The sequence below is a fragment of the Acinonyx jubatus genome, chromosome C2, assembly GCF_027475565.1.
Source record: "Acinonyx jubatus isolate Ajub_Pintada_27869175 chromosome C2, VMU_Ajub_asm_v1.0, whole genome shotgun sequence".
NCBI classification, from domain to species: Eukaryota; Metazoa; Chordata; class Mammalia; order Carnivora; family Felidae; genus Acinonyx; species Acinonyx jubatus.
Genome location: NC_069384.1, coordinates 111,612,201 through 111,635,854, shown reverse-complemented (window position 1 = coordinate 111,635,854; position 23,654 = coordinate 111,612,201). Strand labels below are relative to the sequence as shown.

General features: G+C 44.2%; 1 protein-coding gene across 1 annotated transcript in view; it reads right to left on the bottom strand.

Annotated features, from left to right (window-relative positions):
* Positions 1 to 23,654, bottom strand: part of CLRN1 (clarin 1) — a 38,045-nt gene that overhangs the window by 5,122 nt on the left and 9,269 nt on the right. Inside the window, exon 2 of the mRNA XM_015072485.3 lies at positions 7,689 to 7,868. Within this exon, the coding sequence (XP_014927971.1) occupies positions 7,689 to 7,868 (180 nt within the window). The remainder of the gene's footprint in view (positions 1 to 7,688; positions 7,869 to 23,654) is intronic.

Sequence of the window (23,654 nt, the reverse complement as noted above, 5' to 3'; positions counted from 1 at the left end):
CTCCTGTACTGGAGAGTTGAAGAACCCACATCTAACTTAAGTTTTACAAATGTCATGTCAGTAGAGCAGTGATTTGTGCAAAGAAGAAATGATCTTTTTTCTAATTTGAACTGACTCTCAGAAAAGGAGAATATCCTTTGTTTCAGAAAATACACAGAGCTACTTCTGCTCTATTCGTTTATTCAACAAATATTTGTTGGGTGCCTACTGCAGCATTCTGGGCCCTGGGGATACAGCCCTGGATGAGCCGACAGAAATCCCTGTCTTCATGGAGCTGTCAGTGGTGGAGACAGTGGAGAAGAGGCAATAACTAGATAAGCGAGGACATTCTGTCACTTATCAGAGTGTGATTTGCACTAAGGGGAATAAAATAAAGCAGGGAAGGGGGTGGCCAGGGAGGCCTCAGGGAGAAGATGATGTTTTAGTGCCTCTTGAAGAAAGTCAAGGAATGAGAAAGGTAAGTGAAGGGAAGAGCATTTTGGGGTAAGGAAACAGTGTGCGCAGAGGCCCCGGGCGGTTTGGGCAGAGAGAGGCAGAGAGCCATGCAGAGAGGAGTAAGAGGTGAGCCGTGTGTGGGGGCAGGGGCTGGCGGGGTCCTGGGGTAGGCGCGTCAAGTGGTGCTTTAGAGGTCATAGCAAGGACTTGCGCTGAGACTCTAAAACAAACAGAAAGGAAGACACACTTGCGTGTTCTGAATAGGAAGGGAGTCTGTTTACGCTTGTGATAGAACAAGATTGAACATCTCCTTGCACGAGGTCATGGCCGGGTACAGGGCAAAGTGCGTTAACCTTTTCCAGCACCCTCGACATGAGTAACCTGGAGTGCAATCCTGTCACTGCCCTGCTGCCACCAGCACCTCAAATCAGAATCTCTGGTCCTTTGCCATCACGGGCTGGCTAATATTACTTCTTTCCTTCTGTGGCCTCCTTCCTAAAGTCTATGCTGAGAAGCCAGTAGAATACTGTCGTCGCCGACTTTTCCTACCCCAATCCCGTCCTTCAGCTTTGCTCAGGCTCGGCGGCTTTGATGCCTGGATATCCCTGTATCTCCCTTCTCAGACTTTAGATAACAGCTCCTCCATAAGGACTGAAGTGGAAACAAGACCCGGAGAGTTTCTGACCACAGTTACAGAATAATATGTCCTAGACATATTACAGAGGCCAGGATATTTGGAGTACTGAAATTGATATGTAATGTAAGCCTTCATCTATTTTTGTACTGCTCTTTATTTTCCTGTCTGTGTGTTTCATGTGTGACTGTGCTTGTTTATGTTCCATGCCATAGTTGTAATTATCATAATTAATTAGGCCCGTATCAGGAACATCTCCCTTTTAAATGAAGGCAGCCGTTGTATTTGTTTGCCTTGCTTGGTATAACTCCTAACATGATACTATGTGTAAGAGAAGACGTAATAAATACAATTTGCAATAAGCCCACATTTTGGAAGTTTTCACCACCTCCAAAAGGCCTGAGCCAATACCTCTCATATCACCTTCAGAGAGTATTCACTGAACTATCTAGAATGTTCTATGCATGATCCATGGAAAGTCTTCTACCTGGCCTCTCCTCTTCTCCTTGCAGATCTGGGACTATGCCATCAACTGGGAAACTTCTAGAATGCAGTATAGAAAGGCAGACACTCATGTATCAGTGCCCCAGTGTGAAACTGTGGATCCAGTCGCTTCCATGCCCAGACGCTTCTTCTTTGGCTCCCTCTCTTTCTCTACCTCCCTAATTTGTGTACATTTCTCTCTCTCTCTCTCTCCCACTGTATTAGAAACCTGGAGGGAAGTGTTTTCGACCCTGTTTTCCCCATCCTGCCTTCCCCTCCCATTTACTCTCCCATTTATGCTTCCACAAAGCTCACTGTTCAGCAGTACTCTTGAAAAACGCCCATCTTATAGCCTCACAGACATCATGACCTCCTGGTTTTCCTTCCTCCCCTCTAGACACACCTAGTCAGTGTCCTTTGCTGGCCGCTCCTCCTCAACCCAAAAGTGAACTGATGGTGTTCTTTGGGGATTGGTCCTAGGCCAATTTTTCTCTGTCTACATTCTCTCCCCAGATGATCTCATCCATTTCCATTGCTTTAAATAATATCTATATCCTGACAACTCCTAAATTTATGTCTTTTGTCTAGACCTCTTCTCTGAGCTCCAGACTCATATATCCCACTGGCTACTTGCCATCTCTACTCACATACCTCCTAGGGTCTCAAACTTGACATGCCCCAAATAGAACATTGATTTCTAGTGCTAAGCTCCTCCTTCCACATCTTTCTTGCCCTGAACTCTAAGTCTATTCCTCCCCTTGTCTTATTCGTCTTGGTAAATGCCACCACTGTCGACTTGCTTCAGCCACCGGCAAAAGGCTTTACTTTTGGATCTACTTTCAAAATGTTTTTAGAATCCATTCATCTCTCTCCATCAAGGCAATATAGCCTAGTCTTTCACCAGACATTTCTTAAAAGGTAAATCAGCAACCTCATGTCTCCTTAAACTCTTTCACAAGTTTCTCAATGTAATTAGAATCAATTCTGAAAGATTTACCCTGGCTGACTTTTGAGGTCTGACATTAACTGCCATCAACAGGTCTTGATAATAATGTTGGTGTTTTTTGTTTTTGTTTTTTTTTCCTCTCATTTCCCCCTCATTACTTACCCCTAGCCACCTGGGCCTTCTTTCAGTTCCCACAGCAAGCCGACCTCTTTCCTTAGAGTCTTCACTCATGCTTTCTCCTCTCCTTGGGAAAGTCTCTAGGGGTCCTCAGCTCCTTTGAATCCTTAGAACTACTTGCTGCCCAGTGCATCAAAGCCCCATCCCTTCTTTCTTTCCATTCTCTATCAGAGCAGCATGTTGATCACCCTTATGGGATTGAGTGTCATCTCTAATTGCTTATGTACGCTTTTGTTTGATTCTCCTGCTAGACTGTAGGTTCCACGAAAGTAGGACTTTGTGTACCTGATTGGTTGTGGCATCACCAGTTCCTATTATGATGGCCGGCACATAGTGGGCATTCAGTCAGGGTTTGTTAAATAAGGGACACGTATGCACCTAAATCAGTGGTTCTCAATACTGGTCACGCATTAGAATTACCCGAGAGAGATTTACAAAAACACCTGTACCCAGGCCCCACCCCCAGAGACCCCAATTTAATTAGTGTAGCACGGGGCCTGGCATCAGCACTTTTAGGGAGTTTTCCGAGTGATTTTAATGTAGAGTCCAGAAAGAGAATCACTGCCCAAAATGAACTAAGGGAACCCATTGAGGTATTACTGAAATCCTAACTTGGGGAATGGTTTCTCAAATCTAGTTTATAACTGACAAGATGAGAAAGAGCATGTGGGCTGCATTGCCTGTGTTTCATGAACAGTGATGGTGGACAGAGATGCTACATGAAGAGGGCTGAGGAGTAAGATGAACCAAACTGGAAGCCATAAGTAGTAGAAGGAGCATCTGGTCAGAGAGGGCGACAGGCTATCAGGCCATAGCATGAGCAAGCACTGGTGCCTGAAACCTTTGGTGGCCTAATCCAAAGGTTTGTTCTCTTTCCTTCTCTGTCTCCAGGGTCTGGCATGTGCACTGGGACATATGAGGAAAGGCTCATAGCTCCGTTACCCCAGCAGTGTGGAAGGAAGACCTCTTCTCCTTCCTTCTCCTGTATCTTCATGCCTCAGGATGCCAAGCCTTGGGTCCCCATCCAGCAAGGGAGTAGACAGATCCAAATGATATCGGTATGAGGAAAGGGGGCATCTTGGGGAACCCAGGGCTGAGTGGGAGAAGAAGAGAAAGGAGGTCTGAGGAGGAAGAAATTTTCTCTGCTGACTATGAGGAGGGCTGCCTGGGCAGAGAAACAGGGGAGGAGACTCAGTGGAAAAGAGCGGCTCTTCCCCACACCCCCCACTGCCGGCCAGCAGAGGGGTTTTTAATGGAGTGTGACTCCCACGGGAACAAAATGACTTCCTAACACAGGCTGTCCCCTCTTTGTGTGTTTATCTGTTGGCTCATAGTTAGAGTGTTTGTGATAAGACCGTAATCCCCATCCTTCCACGATGAGGGTTTAGAGCTGGGATCTCCATGAATATTATAACTTCGGATAAGCATTTCCAAAACTCCAGGGGCTTCTGCTTACTGTATGTATATTGAAGCTGAATGAGGTAGTCTGCGATTCAAGAGTGATCTGTTTACCCCCAAAGGTCACAAACCATCAGTCCATTTGACCCTGACACGTGTTTTGTTTTAAAAAGTGATGGAAAGTTTTGCTATTTAAAAATACGGATTGGGGGCTTTAAAAAGCAGATGATGTGCAAAACACCTGTCCTTTACCTTCTGCGAGACAGATCTGGAGCCAGCTCCTTCTTTCCCTTCCTCCCCGTCTCTTCCTTCCCTCATCCACAAACCTTTATTGAGGGCCTGCTTTTGCAACAAGTTCAAAGATAAATAAGATATAATGTAAGCGCAGGGTCTGTGTGTTCCCGCATATATTTCTGTGCTCAGGTTTTCTTCGCATCAGACTTGGCCAAGGGCCGAGATAAGATCTGGGACTTGGATTAAATGCTGCATTCTCGGAGTCATCTCGCTTTTCAAATACCGTTAGTTTGGTCGTCCGTTAGAACTGTCAAATAATTTGTCTTCCAAATGGGCTGCTCTTCTGAATTCCGTTCAGAGGCTGGAGTGCGAGATGGCTGTGCCAGTTAATAAGCTGCCGTGTCTGGGCTTCATACGAGTCTTTTCTCTGCTTTGTGATGCTGGGTCAAGACTCCCCCGTCTCTAGTCTGCCTTGTCAGCTGCTTCCCGTTATGCTCTGTCAACAGACAGCTGTGGGGAGGGGACACGAGCGGGACGGAGCACTGGGGGACTTCCCAGGCCCCTCGACCCTCCCAGAGCGGCTGCGGGTGTCCCGCGACACTCTCATCTCCTCAGAGGGCTGAGACCAAGTGCCCCGGCCTCTCTCAAGCCGCCAGGTTCTGGTAACTCCAGACTGTTCTTCAGATCTTTAAGCCCTGGGAATGGCGGCTGCTTTCTGAGAGCGCCATCTCGGAGTTACCCCAGGGGCTCCTTTCTGTGCTGCTGGTCCTCTGACACCTGTGCAATCAGTCCCTGACGGCCCTGGTCCCCAAGAGCTTGCAGCAGAATCACCTGAGAGGCTTGTTGAACACATTGCTGGGCACACCCCTCCCCCTCCAGAGTTCCCGGTGCAGGAGCAGGTCTGGGGTGGGGATTTGCTTTTCTATCAAGTTCCCAGGTAAGGAAAGGCTCCTGGTCGGGGGACCCCACTCTAAGAACCACTGCTGAACATTATGTTCCCTCCGGGAAAATAGCGCGTGTTCTGTTTTCTGGCTAGCCTCTGATTGAGTTAATGGCCTTCACTAAAATAGCACACCACCCAGATCTACCGGTTTGGTTTGTTATGCTGGGGGAGCACGGAGGTAAAGCCAACATCCACTTCTCACCTGGCCCTACCTGTGAGATTACATCACTCTGTCGGTCTTTCTGTCCCCACCCTGCCCCTGTGTGCTTGCTCCTCTGCCCTGATCTCGAGGCCCTCAGCCTTCCTTTACATATCTCACCCCATCTCTCCCCCGCCCTTTTCCTCTGCCTCTGTGGGCCTGCTCTGCTAATCCCATCCATTTGAATTCCGATTTCTCTAACGGGTACTAAGTGCCCCAGCTAACACCTCCTTCTGGGTTTGAGGTTTCGAGTCCACAGACACGTACTGAAGTGTTTACTGTGCGCACAGCCTCACGCTGGATGCCCTTGCTGGAGATGCCAGGATGAGAAAGGCTGGTCTCTGCCGTCTTAGGGTCACTGTTGCTGCACAGTTTAGAACTGCGCTATCTGCTGGTGAAAGGCGTGGGGAAAATATTAGCAGAACCCCCACAAGAGAGAGAACTGCTCTGGTTAAGTGAATTATTTGATTAGCAAGATGTGGATGAGGCAAGACTCTGAGATGGGCGCTCAAGTACCGATGGAGAGAGGCTGGGGTGTTGTTGCAAGGTGACTGAGCCCCTGTTAACCACAAGGCTCTGCTTCATAGAGAAGGAGCTTTGCAGGTTTGTGGCCAGAGTTGATTTGTGCTAGGGAAAGGGAGCCGTGTCCAGACAAAGAAGGGCCTGGGGCCTGCCGACAGTTAAAGGGCAACGTCAGGGAAGGAAACAGTCTAATGCGGATTTTTTTAATGTTTATTTACTTATTTTTTTAAATGTTTATTTATTTTTGAGAGAGAGAGCGAGCGAGCACGCGCGCGCATGAGAGAGAGAGAGAGAGACAGAGAGAGACAGAGAGAGACAGAGCACAAGTGGGGGAGGGGCAGAGAGCAAGGGAGACAGAATCTGAAGCAAGCTCCAGGCTCTGAGCTGTCAGCACAGAGCCCGATGAGGCACTCGAACCCGCAAAATGGGAGATCATGACCTGAGCTGAAGTCAAACGTTCAACCAACTGAGCCACCCAGGCACCCCTATTTATTTATTTTTGGGAGAGAGAGAGAGTGAGCATGAGCAGAAGACAGAGGGAGACAGAGAATCCCAAGCAGGCTCTGCCCTGTCAGCACAGAGCCCAACGTGGGGCTCAAACTCCCAAACCGTGAGATCATGACCTGAGTCAAAATCAAGTCAGATGCCTAACCAACTGAGCCACCCAGGGACCCCTCTAACAGGGATTTTCAATCCACTGTTGGCTGGTGTGAGTTGTAAGCTCGCATCTCTACATGGAATCATTAACAGAACTATGGATGCTTCCTGGGACTATGACAAAGTACTACATCTTTTTGCAAGTCTGAAATGTGGTGAAATGAGAGGGCTTCCACAGAAACGCTACATACGAGTTATGTACACATTTTTTATTTTCTCATCTTTCTCTTCTCCTTGTAACTATATCCTAAACACCCTGAGGCACTACCTTGAGTTTGTATTCTTTTCCATCCGCCTTGGTTATTGAGTAGGACATGTTTATTGATGAACTGATTGCTGAGTTTAGAGTTTATTTTTTTCCCAGATACATACATCGTTAGGCTACATAAAGTACCTAAAGGCTTGAATATTACAACTCATGTGGGCAGAACACTGGCCCTTCACTTCTTTTGCATGATTTGTATTTATTTTTCTGATTATGACCTGAGATCAAGACCTGAGCTGAGATCAAGAGTCAGACACTCAACCAACTGAGCCACCCAGGTACTCCTGTTTTTCTGATTGTGAATAAATAAACACACACTATTGAACATTTGGAAACATTAAAAGGCATGAGAGAAAGTGAAAATCACACATAATTTCCCTGCTCAGAGGTAACTACCGCAAATATAATGGTCTCTCTCTCTCTTTCTTTGTATCTGTATGGAGGCTAGAGAGAGTATATGTACAATATATATATACTCCTATATATTGTCCATATTTATATATAGTTATAAAATCTTATATACTGTTTTATTCACTTTTGATACAAGCATGCATCCTTTTGATTACATCTTCAAAATGTGATTTAATGTCACCATCATTTATTCATACAGAGTATCATAATGTGTATCTCAAATTTCCCATTGTTGGATAATTATATTTTTCTCTACTTTCATAATCATACATAACACTACAGTGGACATCCATCTATATGTACTATAACTCTACATTTAGGTAGACCTGTCTTTTGACACACTGGAAGGCACATTTGTCTTCAGAAGGAGAATTTTGTACCCACCTGACATGAAGCTCAAAAGATACAACCCTAGTGGGCCATGAAGGGTTTCAAAAGGCTTGCCAAAAGCATTATACATGAAGAAGGCCGTTCCCACCATGGTTAAAACAACCAGGATCGTGGAGAAGAGAATGACGTTGACGTGGATGCTCAAGGGGATCACTTTGAGCAAATCTGGGAAAACTAAAGATAAAACAAAGATTAGAAGAACTTTCATTAGTGATAGTCTGCAAATGTAATTTCAAAAATTAAATCCTTCTTCTTTTTAACCTCAAAAATCACTAAAATCCTTCCGATGAATACATTCTCACTTACTAATTTACAAGGGATTTAGAAAAAGGTTTAAACACAGGATTATTTTCTAGAACTCACCAGTAGAGACCAACAAAGAGGAGAGTTGAAGGAATTTTTTCTACCCTTGGTCATATGTAATTATTTGAATAAACAAGTGCTGGCTTTACAACCCCAAACTGTGCATGTTGATGACCAAACTTTTAATGACATTTCTCAGTAGACATTTTTTTTTTTAATCTATCTTGAAATGACATTTTTGGTTTGGGAATATCTGGGGGAGTTCAAACATCAGGAAGTATTTCTATTTCTTTTACTACCAAAAAAGAAAAAATTGTTTCTAGTCCACACCAAGATTAAAAAATGGGGTATTTTCAGTCAACTTCAATATTTTCATGTAGTACAAGCTGTGGGAAAATAATTTCTGGTGATACGAGAAATATTTTCCATTTAGAAAACATGCCAAATCTATTTCTAGATTTTGTGTTCAGGGCAAGTTTTTCTTGTTTGCAGAGGAAATGAAATACTTTATAAATGTAGGGTTTCTCTTATCTGATGTGGCATCAGTATGCTCAGCATCAGCAAACCTGGCGAGACCAATCTGGGGAAGTTTAGTGCAGCCCATTTAAGTTTCCCCAACATTTATCAAGTGCTTTCTTAATTTATTTACTGGGCACCTAGTATGTGCCAGGCATTGTTCTGACTGCTGGAAAGAGAGCCATAAAATAAGATAGGCAGGGTCCCCATTGTCTTATGGAGATTATAACCTAATGGGAGTAAACAGATAATTAACAAGTGAACAAACAAATGTGATAGCTTATCTCTAAAGATGGCACCGTCAATTCCTTCTCTCCTTCTACGCACATGTCACTTCTCCTTTAAGAGGTAGAATTCATTCCTCAATTCCCTTGAACCTGGGCTGGCCTATGACTGCTTTGACCACCTGAATATGGCAGAACTACAGCGTGCCAATTCCAGGCCTAGCCTATATAAGAAGACCAGCCGTTCCTTTTTTTTTTTTTTTTTTCTCTTGGAGGCTTGAGCTGTTATGCAGGAAGTCCAAGTTACTCTGCTAGAGAAAAAGGCGACCCAGAGGAGCACCAGACATGGGAGGGAAGAGTCTTGGACATCCAACCCAGAAAAACCTCTAGATGACTCCAGCCCCAGGTGCTATTTAATTGCAACCCAATCAAGCACCGCCAAACTGAACTAATAAATTTTTGTTTTAAGCCCCTGAGCTTTGGGAGGCTATTATGCAATGGTAACAATAAGACATTTTCAGATAGTAGTAGTGCTAATGCTATAAAGAAATGAAACAAGGTAATGGAATTTTGAGTGGTTGAGTGAAAGGGTGTGGGTGGTCAGCAGAGTTATACCTGACCTGGCATCTGAATGCTGAGAAGGAAGTGGCTATAATAAGATCTGGGGAAGAACATTCCAGGGAGAAGGAACACCACTGGGGCAGCAATGAACCTGGCAAGCAAGAGGGGGCAGAAGTGAGATTGCTAGGCTGGGATCAGATTGTTGCACCTTCTGGGTCTTGGTCTCCTGACCATGTGACCATGGTAAGGCGTGGGCTTTTAATTCTAAATTCATTAGGAAGCCACTGGGAGGGGAGAGGGGTTAAATGGGAGAGTGGCACAATCTCCTTCACGTCACTCTGGCTGCTGATTAGTGTGTATAAGGGGGTAGGGGGAGGAAAGAAGGCAAATGTGGAGGCAGGGAGACTCCAGGGCAGGGAGTGTTCGCAGTAGCAAGAGGCAGGAGGCTGGCCTAAGGTATAGCAGCTGGGGGAGGTGACAGGTTATCAGATTTGGAGTATATCTTGGAGATAGAAGATAGGACTTGTCGAAAGAAAGGACTCAAGGATAAGCAGCGGAATAAATGGTGATGCTATTAACTGACATAGACAAGGAGAAGGTGTGGGTTTGGGCATGGGAGTGGGAAATAAGGCAGAAGTCCTGTTTAAAATATGCAATTAGAGATGCCAATAGGATTCATGTGTCTGGAGGTCTGGGGAGAAGGTGGAGGTATTTAGGGAGGTGGAACCAAGGGGGAGGAAGCAAAGTGCTTAGGGCATGCAATTTAAGGGGATAATCACTCTCCGGGGCTAACCCTGCACTTTCCTGAGCCTGAGAGTGAATGTCTCCTTAAATTTTATGACTAGGGGCCTCCATGGCCTCGCCCTGGTATTTAAAACCGGAGGAATGGCTATCACCTGCAGAGAAACTGTAGTTAGAGAAGGGGAGGGCCCTGGGACTCCCCTACATTTCCCTGCACAGGAGAGAGGAGAAACCAGCCAAGGAGACTGAGAAAGAGAGCTTGTGACTTAGGAACAAATCCATGGATGGGATGGCAGAGAAGCCAAGGGAAGAAAATGTTCCAAACAATGATGTGAATCTATAAGGACAGGTATGGGGGTGCCTGGGTGGCTCAGCTGGTTGAGGGTCCGACTCTTGATTTTGGCTCAGGGCATGATACCAGGGTCGTGGGATCAAGCCCTGCATTGGGCTCTGTGCTGAATGTGGAACCTGCTTGAGATTCTCTCCCTCTTCCCCTGCCCTGCTTGCACATGCTCGCTTCTCTCTCTCTCTCTCTCTCTCTCTCTCAATTTAAAAAAGAACAGATATGGAGTTATTATCAAAGTATGTTAGATGGAAAAAACAAACAAATAGAAGTGTGCACCATTCTATCATTTGGGAAAAAGCCAAAGGGGACTGTATATAATAACAAATAATTTAAGTGCTTATCTGATTTAATTCTTTCAACATCCCACCTGCCACAGGAGAAAACTAGAGCTCAGGGGTGTGGTAACATACCCAAGATTTATACATAGTAAGTGGTGGAGATTCAAACTCTTGTCCTCACTGTAAGTCACCATGCTACAGTAGCTTCAGGGCCAGGCATGCTTATCCACACTATTTCTAGAAGGCTACACATGAAACTGGTAACATTGCTTCTGGAGAAAGAGACTGAGGGATATTTCATTATGAAACTTGGATTTGTTGCTTTTTTACTTCTCAGGAAGCCCTTTTCTATTCAGTGAAAAGCTAAATAGTAGATAGATAAAGACAAAACTCCTGGGACTGTTGTAGATTAAGGGAGACTTCAGAGACTTGTTGCTAAATACAGTGTATGGATATTGTTTGTGATTTGAACAAACACTTTATAAAAGTCACTTTTGAGATAACCGGAGAAAATTGAACACGGACTGGGTATTAGATAATATTACGTAACTATCATTGATTTTGTTGTTTGTGTTAATGGTGTTGCAGTTGTACCTTTGAAAGTCATCATCATTTAGAAACCATATGGGTGAGTAGGTTGATACAGTACAACAATTCCTCATGTGCGTGGCGTAGCGGCAATATGGATGTTAAAGTTCACGGGTGTTCTGCTGGTCCACCCTGCCCTGTGTTCTAGGGGCACACAGTGAACCAGCTAGCCTTATTCTGCGGATGCCCTGCCCTCCTGAGCCTCCAACTGCTGAGACCGCACAATCGATCCAACCTGCTGTGCTTAGCTCCATCAGCTGTTGATTTGGTTTTTACTAGCAGTTATCAAAAAATCTGCCTCCATCTACCTACCCTTTCAATGAGGTGGCAACCTCCTTGTCTCAGATAGGGTGGCTAGGTGAAGCCTGTCTGAAAATTGCGGCTTGTGACCCAAATGAAACAAAGGCTGAAAGAAGTTGCGCTGATTTGCCCCCTGGAAAGAAAAGCTAGGAGCTAAAATAAATTGTCACATGGAGCATTCTAATTCTTACGAAGTCTCTTACAATTTCCACCCTTGTGAGAAAAGTCACCCAGCAGGGCACTAATCCCTGCAAGTTACACAGTTATTTACATTTTCTCAGGTTTCTGTTTTTGATGAAAATTCCCTGAGTCTGTAACAATCGGCCAGAACTCTGGTAACATCGTTCCATTTCACACTAACGTTCACAGGACTTTTGCGTGGCTGAAGCTGAGAGCAGACCGTTCAAATAAATACCGGGAGGTGTCACTTCAGCGAGATTGGATACTGTGTATCTAGGAGGTAGGTATGTTTGGTCTTTCCTTCCTTTTAGGTTTGGGATTGTAACACAGACAAAGGATTTGAACTGTGTTTTGATCTGTGGAGGGGCTGTCATTAAATCCAGCCCAAGTCACTTCTGGCCTCCAGAAATTACTTAATTAGCTTTTGCAAGTGAAAGGGAGTTACTTATTAAAGCCCGCAGCTGATGCCACATTAGTACTGCAGGCTTGTACTCAGAATCACTCTCCTTGTCCTTCGTTCTCTTCTCACGGACTTCCTCCACTCTGTGCGCGAGTCCATGTGCCTGCCTCTCCCCATCTTCAGACCACCCCAGCCCCCAAGTGCCCTTCTTCACCGTTATTTCATCACCGAACTTCCTCAAAGAGCAATACATGAGTAGTACCAACAGGACTAAAATCAACAACCAAAAGTTACATAGCATTTGCTATGTTCCAGGTACTTTACCTATATTGCATAAATTAGAAACTTAAGTGTTTTAATTCTTACAACATAAATTGAAGCATAACTCGGGCAACAGATGTTGCCAACAGACGTTGGCAAGGATGCGGAGAAAGAGGATCTCTTTTGCCCTGCTGGTGGGCATGCAAACTGGGGCAGCCACTCTGGAAAACAGTATGGGGTGCCTCAAAAAACTAAAAATAGAACTACCCTATGACCCAGCAATTGCACTACTAGGCGTTTATCCAAGGGATACAGGTGTGCTGTTTCAAAGGGACACACGCACCCCAGTGTTTATAGCAGCACTATCGACAATAGCCGAAGTAAGGAAAGAGCCCAAATGTCCACAGATGGATGAATGGATAAAGAAAATGTGGTATATATATATGCATGTATATATTATATTTATACTATATATATTATATATATATATATATATATGTATAATGGAGTATTACTCAGCTGTCAAAAAGAATGAAATCTTGCCATTTGCAACTATGTGGATGGAACTAGAGGGCATTATGCTAAGCGAAATTAGAGAAAGACAAATATCATATGACTTCACTCATATGAGGACTTTAAGACACAGAACAGATGAACACAAGGGAAGGGAAGCAAAAATAATATAAAAACAGGGAGGGGGGCAAAACAGAAGAGACTCATAAATATGGAGAACAAACTGAGGGTTACTGGAGGGGTTGTGGGAGGAGGGATGGGCTAAATGGGTAAGGGGCATTAAGAAATCTCCCGAAATCATTGTTGCACTATATGCTAACTAACTTGGATATAAATTAAAAATAATAATAAATAAATAATGAGCTAATGGGGAAAAAAAGCAAAACCACTAATTTGAAAAGAAAAAAAATTAATAAATTGAAGCATAGATGAGAGATCTAAATCTTTTAATTGTCACAACATAAAACATAAATGAGGGAGATTTAAGTCTTACAACAGCATAAGGAAGGTGCCATTTTATTCTCAATGTATAGACTTAAAAAACAAAAAACCCTGAGGCACAAAGAAGTAAACTAGCCCAGTCAGGGGCATCTGTGCCTTTGCTTTTAACCCTCCCCTGCTATTTTTTAGATTAAAGTAAAATTAACACAGTAAAGAATTCTCCCCTTTCACTGTATACTTCTGTGAATTTTGATAAACTCATTCTGTCATGTAACCACCACCACAATCAATATATAGAACAATTTCACCATTCCAAGAACTTTCCCATTTCTCCTTTATAGTCCACCTGCCCCCACCCCCCACCCCCTCGTGCTGTATGTGTAACTTTGTAAAAGCTGCCAATTGTTGTCCAGAGTGGCTGTGTCATTTCACAACCTTCCCACCAGCAAAGTATGAGTCCCAGCCTTCTGCATTCTTGCTGGCACTTGGCAGCTTTTTAAAACTGTAGCCATTAAATAGGTGTGTCGTTTACCTCATTGTAGTTTTACTTAGCATTTTCCAAATGACTAATGATATTGAGCATCATTCTGTGAGTTTATTTGCCTTCTGTATATCTCTTTTTGGTGAAGTGTCTCTTTATATCTTTTGTGCATTTTTTATCGGATTGTTTCTTATTACTGAGTTCTGAGAATTCTTTATGCATGCTGGATACGAGCCCCTTATCAGATAAGTAATTCACAAATATTTTCTCTAAGTACGTGGCTTGTCTGTTCATTCTCTTATCAGTGCCTTTTGAAAAGCAGTTCTGATTTTTATGAGTTCTAGTTTATCAATTGTTTTTCTTTTATGTATCATGTTTTGGATGTCAAATCTAAGAAGTCTTTGCCTCATGCAAGGTCACAAGTATTTTCTCCTATGTTTTTCTTCGAGACATTTTTTAGTTTTAGGTTCACATTAAAGTCTGTGATCCATTTTGAGTTATTTTTTGTATATGGTCATGGTTAAATTTGTTTGTTTGTTTGTTTTGGCATATGGATATCCAATAGTTTCAGTCCTTAAAAGGCTGAACATAGACTTAACATATGACCCAGCAATCCTATTTCTAGATATTTGTCTAAGAGAATTAAAAGCATATGTCTACACAAAAATCTGTATGGAGATGTTTATAGTGGCGTCATTCATATTTGCCAAAAATTGGAAACATCTTAAATATCGATCAACTGGTGAATGGATAAACAAGCTTTGGCCTGTCCACAGAATGGCATACTTCTTAGTAATACAAAGGAATGGACTACTGCTACATACAATAACACGGATGGATCTGAAATGCATTATGCTAACTGAAATTAACTACACTCAAAAGGCTGCATGTTGTATGATTCCATACACGTGACATTCTGGAAATAGCAAGATGATGAGGACAGCACACAGATCAGGTTTTGCCCAAGGTTGGCAGTGAGAGAGGAGACTGACCACAAAGGGGGGCACAAGGGTAATTTGGAGGGTAATGGAAGGCTGTACATCCTGAATGTGGTGGTATTTACGCGCCTTTATGTATTAGTCAAAATTCATAGGCCGGTACTCCTAAAAAGCATGAATTTTACTGTACGTAATTCTACCTCAATAAACCTGCCTAAAACTAAAAAAGAGCATGAGGGCAAGGTCCGGAATGAGTAGGCTCTTCCAGACGTGAGCAAGGGCCTCAGCAAAGGTGACAGTTTGGCACGGAGGAGGACGAGCTCAGTAGAAGGGAAGAAAAGGAGCCCAGGCCAAGAGCCAAGCGCCAGGTTCTAGTCCACCATGTGACCTTGAGCAGGTCAAAGAGTCCCTGTTTCTCTCTGCAAAATGAAGGTGTTCCGTGAGGCAGCCTGGGAAGGGACCAGGCATTGGAAATTAGAGGAGGTCCACATGTCAGCTTCTTGTCTAAGTCTGTGAAGTCTCTAAATCTTGATCTCCTTATCTGAAAAATAAGGCCCATTCTGCCTTTCTCTCAAAACTGTGAGGACTCCATGACCTCAGGGTATGGAGTAGCTAGCACAAGGTAGGTGGTCAGGAGCTCTCCGTGCTGTGCCCCTAGGCCAGCTCGACCACTGTTCATAGCCATCCCTTTTCACCTCCTCAAGCACACTGCTGAGGATTTCTCTTCTGTCTCTGCCACGCAATTTCCTCCTCTCTTTGGATCAGCCCCTTGGGCACACAAAAAACATGCTGTCGTTTTCTCATCGTAAAAAACTCTCATGTGGGGCGCCTGGGTGGCTCAGTCGGTTGAGTGTCTGACTTCAGCTCAGATCTTGATATCCCGGTTTGTGAGTTTGAGCCTCTCATTGGGCTGGCTGCTGTCGGTGTGGAGCTGCTTTGGATCCTCTGTCCCCCTCTCTCTCTGCCCCTCCCACGCGCATGCTCCCTTTCTCAAAAAAAAAAAAAAAAAAAATCACTTAAGCCCTCCAGCTATTACTCCCCCCCTTTTTTTTTTCAATTTCCCTTAAGCAAAACCTCTCCAGTAGTTGGCTATATTCTCAGCAGCAACTCCCTCTCTCCACTTTTTCTGTTGAACCCACTGCATTGATACAGCATTTCCCAAGAGAGGTTCGAGCTGCCAAACCCAATAGTCAATCTTTGTCCCCATCTTCCTTGGTCTGCATTTGGCACAGTGGCTCCCTCCCTCCTCCTCGAAGTGCTGTCTTCCCCTGGCTCCCAGACACTACACTCTCCTGGTTTTGCCACCTCACAGGCTATCTGGATCTGCGATGTTGGTTCATCCTTCTCCCTGGGGTCATCCAGGGGATGACCCCATTCTTGTACCTCTTCTCTTCTCCCTCTTCCCTCACTTCCTTGGTGCTCCATCCGGTGGCATGGCTTTTACTAGAAACACTCTCAAACAGATATTTCCAGCCCAGACTTTCCCCCTGAATCCCACACCTGGAAGTTTCCACCCAACTTCCTACTGACTATCTTGACTGGGATCTTAAATAGGAGTCTCATTGTGTCCCAAACCGCACCCGTGCTTTTCCTGTCCTCACACTTGCTTCCTTCAGCCTTCTTCATCTCAGTGGCTGGAAGCTCCACTCTTCCTTGGCATCATCCTTGATTCTTCTCTGACTCTCATGTTTCATCCACCAGGAAAACCTGTGGGCACTGCCTTTAGAATCTGACCACTCCTCTCTATTCCCACTGCCCCACCGGGTCTAAGCCAGCGTCATCTCTCACTTGGATGGCTGCAAGGGCTTCCTACCCGGTCTCTCTGGTTCCATCCCTCCTTCTTACAATCCACTCTCAACCCAGGAGCCAGAGGGATCTTTAAAAAAATGAATTGGTTCGGGAGTACCTGGGTGGTTCAGTAGGTTAAGTGTCTGACTCTTGATCTCAGCTCACGTCTTGATCTCAGGGCCATGAGTTCAAGCCCTGCGTTGAACTCCATGCTGGGCGTGGAACCTACTTTAAAAAAGTGAATTGGTTCTGGGACACCTGGTGGCTCAGTCAGTTAAGCACCTGACTTCCACTCAGGTTATGATCTTGTGGTCTGAGGGTTTGAGCTGTGCTGACAGCTTAGAGCCTGGAGCATGCTTTAGACTCTGTGTCTCCCTCTCTCTCTGCCCCTCCCCTGCTCATGCTGTCTCTCTCTCTCTCAAAAATAAATAGACATTAAAAGAAAATTTTTTTTAGTGAATTGGTTCATATCAATCCCCTGCTTAAACACTTCTAGTGGATTCTGCTCTCAGAGGATAAGCCAAGTCATTATAATAGCCTACTAGAACCTATGTGGCTGGACTCATTGCCAGACCTCTGACTTCATCTGCTACCCATTCCCTTGAGGAGTGTGCCCTAGCCACTGGACTCATTACTGTACTTCAAACATGCCAAGAGCACTTCTACCACAGGGCCTTTGCACATACTGCTCCCTCTGCCTGGACAGTCCCCTAGATATTCCCATGGCTTGCACCCTCACCTCCATGTCTTTACTTAGATGCTCTGTCAGAGGGCCTTCTTTGACCACCATATTTAAAGTTGTCATCTCCTGCCCAGTCACCTCCCCTTCCAACTCTCCTCCTTTCCTTACTTTTACTTTTCTCCTTAGCAATTATCACCACCTGACCAAGTCTATACTTTTACTTGTTTGTTTCTCTCCTGACACAAGGGCAGGTGCATTGGTCTATTTTATTCACTGCTATATCCCTAGCACCTAAGAATGCCTGGCACAGTGTAGATTAGTATTTCTCAACTTTTTTTTTTCATTACTGCTCCTCACCCCAGGAGTCTTTTCAGACATTTCTCCTAATCACCCTTTCCCAATGACATCTTAATACCACAGATATATTGTGTATTGATTTCAGTATTATATTTATATATTTGCTTTATACACATACACACTTTTTATTTATATTTATTATTTTCATAGACACTTCTTAAAGAGTAAGAGTTTTTTTCCTGCTCCCAAGAACCAATTTTCATCCCCTTACAGGGAATATAGCAGCCATTAAGAATGCATGATGTAGCTGTTAGACATGTTTATGTTGGATGGATACCTTTTGCTTGGAGTAGGATGCAGGGATTGAGTCTGATGTGGTTAGCGGGTGTGGGGTTTCTTGGCAGAAGTCAGTGGTTTATACTGAAGGGAGTTACTTCCACAAAGGCAAAAAAAAGGGAAGGAAAAAAGAGGAGTAGACAGTCCATTTGGTGACCCCAGGGCTAGAGGAGAAGAAGAGGGGGGTTAGCAGCTTCTAGTGTGATGGGAGTTTCTGGTTAAGAACTTGAATTTGTCGGGGCGCCTGGATGGTTCAGTTGGTAAAGCTTCGGCTCGGATCATGATCTTGTGGTTTGTGAGTTCGAGCCCTGCGTCAGGCTCTGTGCTGACAGCTCAAAGCCTGGAGCCTGCTTCGGATCTTGTGTCTCCCTCTCTCTCTGCCCCTCCCCCACTCATGCTCTGTCTCTCAATAATAAAAGTTAAAAAAAAGTTTTTAAAAAGAAGAACTTGAATTTGTCTGTGGAGTTTAGCAGTCGCTGTTGACCTTGATGTAACCTACTGGTGGTAATAGAAGCTGGATTGAGAGAGTTTTGGGAGAGAATCTGGGGCAATGGAGATAAAATAGAATAATCACCAGAGGGATGATAGGAACCTTTTTTTTTTTTTTTTTTAAAGAAGTTGAAAGACCTGGTTGGTAACTGGAATGGAATCTCAAATCTCTTTATTAAAAGAAAAATTTTAATCCAACATATTTGGGGGTTGTTGACCTGTTACATGGAAACTGATGGCTGCTTAATAGCAAGGTTTAAGGTCTGAGATTTGTAAAAGAATTCATCTCAATCCAAGGGGCTCCTGGGTGGCTCACTTGGCTAGGCGTCTGACTTCAGCTCAGGTCATGATCTCATAGTCTGTGAGTTCAAGCCCCGCATCGGGCTCTGTGCTGATAGCTCGGAACCTGGAGCCTGCCTCAGATTCTGTGCCTCCCTCTCTGCCCCTTCCCCACTCACGCTCTGTCTCTCTCTGTTTCAAAAATAAATAGATGTTAAAAAAAAAAAAAAATTCATCTCAATCCTAAACATGACAAAGCTCTTTTTCATTAGCAGGGCAGGGAGATTAGGAAAAGATGGACTTGCTCCTCACTGTGTTTCTATTCAAATGTCCAACTGTTTATAGAGGAATTTTTGAAAATAAATGAACAACATTATAACAATGAAGTGGAGATTAAGATAAAAATCTCACCCACAGTCCTACCAATACAAAAGCAAGGTTTTCCCTTTTATTTTAGTCGTTTCAAATCTTTGTCCATCTTAATACTTATTTCCTATGTTGTTATACTCGTAATGGAGTTTTGAGGTTCTATTCTGTACGTCTTATTTGGAATAGAAGCGTTTTCCATGTCATACGTGTTGTCTTCACAACTGTCATACAGATAACAACTTGGATTTTCCATCAAGCTGATGCACTTCTGTCTGTTAGGTTATCGTCCATGGTTTCGGCATTCCAGCTGAGGCTGTAATGGCCCCCTTCAAGCACATTCCTTCTTCTTTCTTTTATGGGCGTGGAAGATGAGCAACACTAACTTTTTTGGATGAACTTCCAGGAAAGGAGTGACTTGGATCAGAGTGCTTTCTAAAAGAACGCTGTATCCCAAACTTCACAGAAGACCATGGGGGAGGGGAGGGGGGAAGAAAAGTTACAGAGAGGGAAGGAGGCAAACCATGAGAGACTCTTAAAAACTGAGAACAAACTGAGGGTTGACGGGGGGTGGGAGGGAGGGGAAGGTGAGTGATGGGCATTGAGGAGGGCACCCGTTGGGATGAGCACCGGGTGTTGTGTGGAAACCAATTTGACAATAAATTTCATATTAAAAAAAATAATAAAAAAAATGAAAGAATGCTGTATATGTATAGATCCAAGGTAACCTAAGGAAGGTGAGTTATGTTTTGTAACATACATGACAAACTACTGGTTCAGAGCTCAGTTTCTCTTCCCTGCAGTCTGTAAGCAGAGATTTCTGACAAGATTATCTAGTCAGAAACCGAGAGCTAGAAGATACTAGCCATTGAGGCCACTGTCCAAATAGCAGAATAGAAAGCACCTGTCATGGGGTGGGGGGACGGGAAGGAAATCCGCACCGCATAACTAGCTCAGCGAACAGAGAAAGGCTGTCATACCCTCATTAGTGCAGTCTGCTGTCACAAAACGGAGCTGAGCGAGTCCTAAGCAGAGGATCTGCAGTGAAAATACAGTCATAGGGGAACTTTCTGTGGGGAATTGTCCCTCCCTCAATGATTTGGTGGGGGGGGGGGGTCTATTCTTTGAGCCATGTCCCTTGACTCTGTACCCCCATTGCAACTTGGGCCTCTGATCTGTGGGCTCCCCCCCTCCCCCGGCCATCCTGCAGAGTCTTTTCCAGTCTTTTCCCCTTCTGGCCCTTGTCAGATATTCCATCCCTTCCCCGACTCTTAAGCATCTATCACGCCCACCCCCTGCCTCCATTTCTGTCAGTTTGTGTGCCTGGCTTACAGAAGGCTTGAAAACATCCAGTGAATTGAACTCTTCCATTCCAAAGAGAAAACAGGGGCTATCAGGGCAATTCTCTCACCTGTCAGTTCCCCATTGCCATGTTTTCTTTGGTTTGGGCCCCACCTTCCCTCCATTCTGAGTGACATTTTCTTCCTCTTGTCCAAGGCCTGGCCTTCTCCCTGTGCTGTCAGACTCATCCTTTTCTACCTCACAGAGTCCTTTCTCAATCCATTACCTACCTCTCCCGTCTGTCTTCAGCGCTTTCTTCAAGCCTCTCCTGTTGTGAACGTACTCGTGGACTCACCCATACACGCTCATGCACACACAGGCATGCATGCAGGTAAGCCTGAAGCCCTTCTCTGAGTCCTTGCCTCCCATTCCCTCCTCAGCTCTCACAAGGACCTCTCTTCTCCACCACTCTATCAGGAATGCTTTAGAAAGGTCTCCCATGACCTTGTGGTGTTAAAATTCAAAGGCCTGAGGCACCCGGGGTGGCTAAGTTTCCAACTTTGGCTCAGGTCATGACTCATGGTTCATGAGTTCCAGCCTTTCATCGGGCTCCGTGCTGTCAGCATGGAGCCCGCTTCAGATCTCCCGTCCCCCTCTCTCTCTGCCCCTCCCCCGCTCATTCTCTCTGAAAGAGAAAGAAAGAAAGAAAGAAAGAAAGAAAGAAAGAAAGAAAGAAAGAAAGAAAGAAAGAAAGAAAAAGATTAAATTTCAAAGGACTATTTTAATTGCCTCTGTTTGGCACCTGTGTGGTGTTTGGGACTGTTAACCATTACTTCCTTTTGAAAGTTTCCCCTCTCTCGGTTTCCCCTCTGCTCATTTCCTTTCCAGTTCACTGCCCCTCCTCCTCAGCCTGCCTTGCCAATCCCTCCTCTCTACCCATAAGTATTGGTATTTTCTAAAACCCACTCTTATTCACCTTCTCATTTGATTCCCCTCCCTGGAAATCTTTCCTTCCATTGTAGATCCCACTGCCACCTCTAATCTGCTGATTCCTTCTTCTCTGCCCCTATTCCAGACCTGCTCCCATGACCTCCACATCTGTGCAACTGATGGACATCACTTGTTGCTGGCCTATAAGTGAACCTCATTAAACATGACCAAAAATAGTGCCCTATTCCCTCTAAATCTTCTCCTCTGTGTTTCTTTTCTCAGTGACTTGCTACAGCTCTCTGTCCTGCAGAAGTCTGGGGTTCGTTTCATGTCGCTAAGGTCTGTAGATTTTTGCTTCGGATTATTTTGGAAATATTTCCCCTCGCTTGCAGCCCTCTGATAATGTTGGTTTGGGCCACCAAATATTGGATGAAGGAGCCTGTGGACTGGCCTCTTCACCTCTCTTTTGGTTTTTTTCCAGTCCATCTTCTACCTTGTCACATACCTGCTTAACACTGTTAAGTGGCTTCCCACTGCCTTCGAGATCAAATGAACTGCGTTGGTACAGCAAAGTCTTCCATATGCTGGTCACTGCCTTCCTCTCCAGCCTTATCCTCCTTCTCCTTTGTCTCCCGTCCTTTGTACTCTGACCACAATAGGCTCTTCATACCTTGGCTCGCGCTATTCCTTTGCTCAGAATGGCTTCCTCCATGCCATTTAGTGAAATCTAAATCTAACTCTTAAGAACTTTCTTCCAGTTTCCTTGTGCCTTGCCCTGACAAAGAATAATTCTACTTCTTGGGGCTGTGTGAATAAAAACAATAATTGTGATAGTAATTAGTGCTATTCAACTATCTACAATTCTGGTTCTTCCCGATTCTGGGCTCGTGATAGGATTGCACGTCCTGGCCCCTTTGAAGTTAGATGTGGCTGTGTAACAACCTTTGTCAACAAAGTCTAAGTGGAAGTGGCATGTGTCAGTTACGGGTCAGAGGGTTTACTTGCCAGTGTGAGAGTCTCCACAATTCTTTCTAACAACTGGTGGCATTCCAGATGGTGGCTGCACCCTGGACTGGACCTACAGCTGATCTCTGACAAATATGTTCTCTGAGCAAGAGATCAATCTTTGCTGATTTACCTGTGATGTTTGAACTTACTTGTTGTTGAAACGTAACAGTCCATCTTGACTGACGTACTGGTGCAACTTTTATACGTTGCCAGTTATTTAAAACACTCTTGCTAGATTCTTCATTGTTTGTGAACAAGTACCCTCTCTCATTCCTTCATATCTGCAGAGTCTAGAAGAACGCTTAGGCACAGTATAGGCCCCAGTGATTTTTTTTTCCTCGGCGTGGGGGTGAGGGCGCATAGACTCTAACTTACAGAGAATTTGTGTCTTACATGTAAAGTCATGCTGTTTTCAATAGATCATTGGAGAGTAATAAGAATAAGATAAAAAAACTATTTGTTTTTACCAACTGCTAAGTATGTTCCTTTATTACTTGCCATTAATTCGTGTTTTATTTGCTGTCTCTAAATGCATGGCTTTCATTTCAGTTGCCTTAAAATTTATTTCTATCTGCTGGTTTCCTCCGTTATATTTTATCTTGAAACTTTGTTCTCCTTTATATCTATTGCTGATTCCAGTCTGACAGTCCTATCTTTTATCCTACAGGTTTTGAACAGGAATTTAGTAAGTCCAATCTAAACCTATATTTAGGCATTACCAAGAAGATTAGTTAGAATATCATCCAACACCAAAGCAAGAAGGACAGAGATGCTGCTGGGAAGAGTGACAAATAGCCAGGCCTTAACTGAAAGGTAACATAGCAGGTTGAAAAAAAGCATAGCTTTTGTAGTTAGGAAAGTTTAGGATTAGTCTCATTTGGCCATTCACTGCTCATGTGGGCGTCTGGATACCTTGGCTCCCTTCTGTGTAAATGTGAGTAGTGACAGAAATAAGTCAAAGAACTTTTGAGACACACAAGTGAGATCACTTACGTGGATGCTCTATGTCGATTTTAAGTAATCACTTAAATATTTTTTTAACACGATGAGAACGGTAGGGCAGTCATATTTCCACGAAGAGGAGTGGAGGATATAAGAACCCAATGTCTAGAGAGCATCTGCATTTTCAAGTCTCATGATCAGGCATTGTGGGTGGGTGGGAATTTTGGGCTCACAGGTGGTCAGAGCACTTAACTGTACATTGAGACGGACGATTCCCCTCCCCCATAGGGGTCCCTATGGACATGGAACCCCTGAACACATGGAATTCAGGCAAAGTTTCTATCTTGTAGCCCACACTTTTACTTTTCTCCCCCTCCCTGACCAGGTGGGTGACTATTCCTGTAAATGATCCAGAAACTTTAGATTTATAGCTAATTACTTATTTGGTACCTGTCACACACTTTCCTCAGCATCTGATATATTGTTCTCAT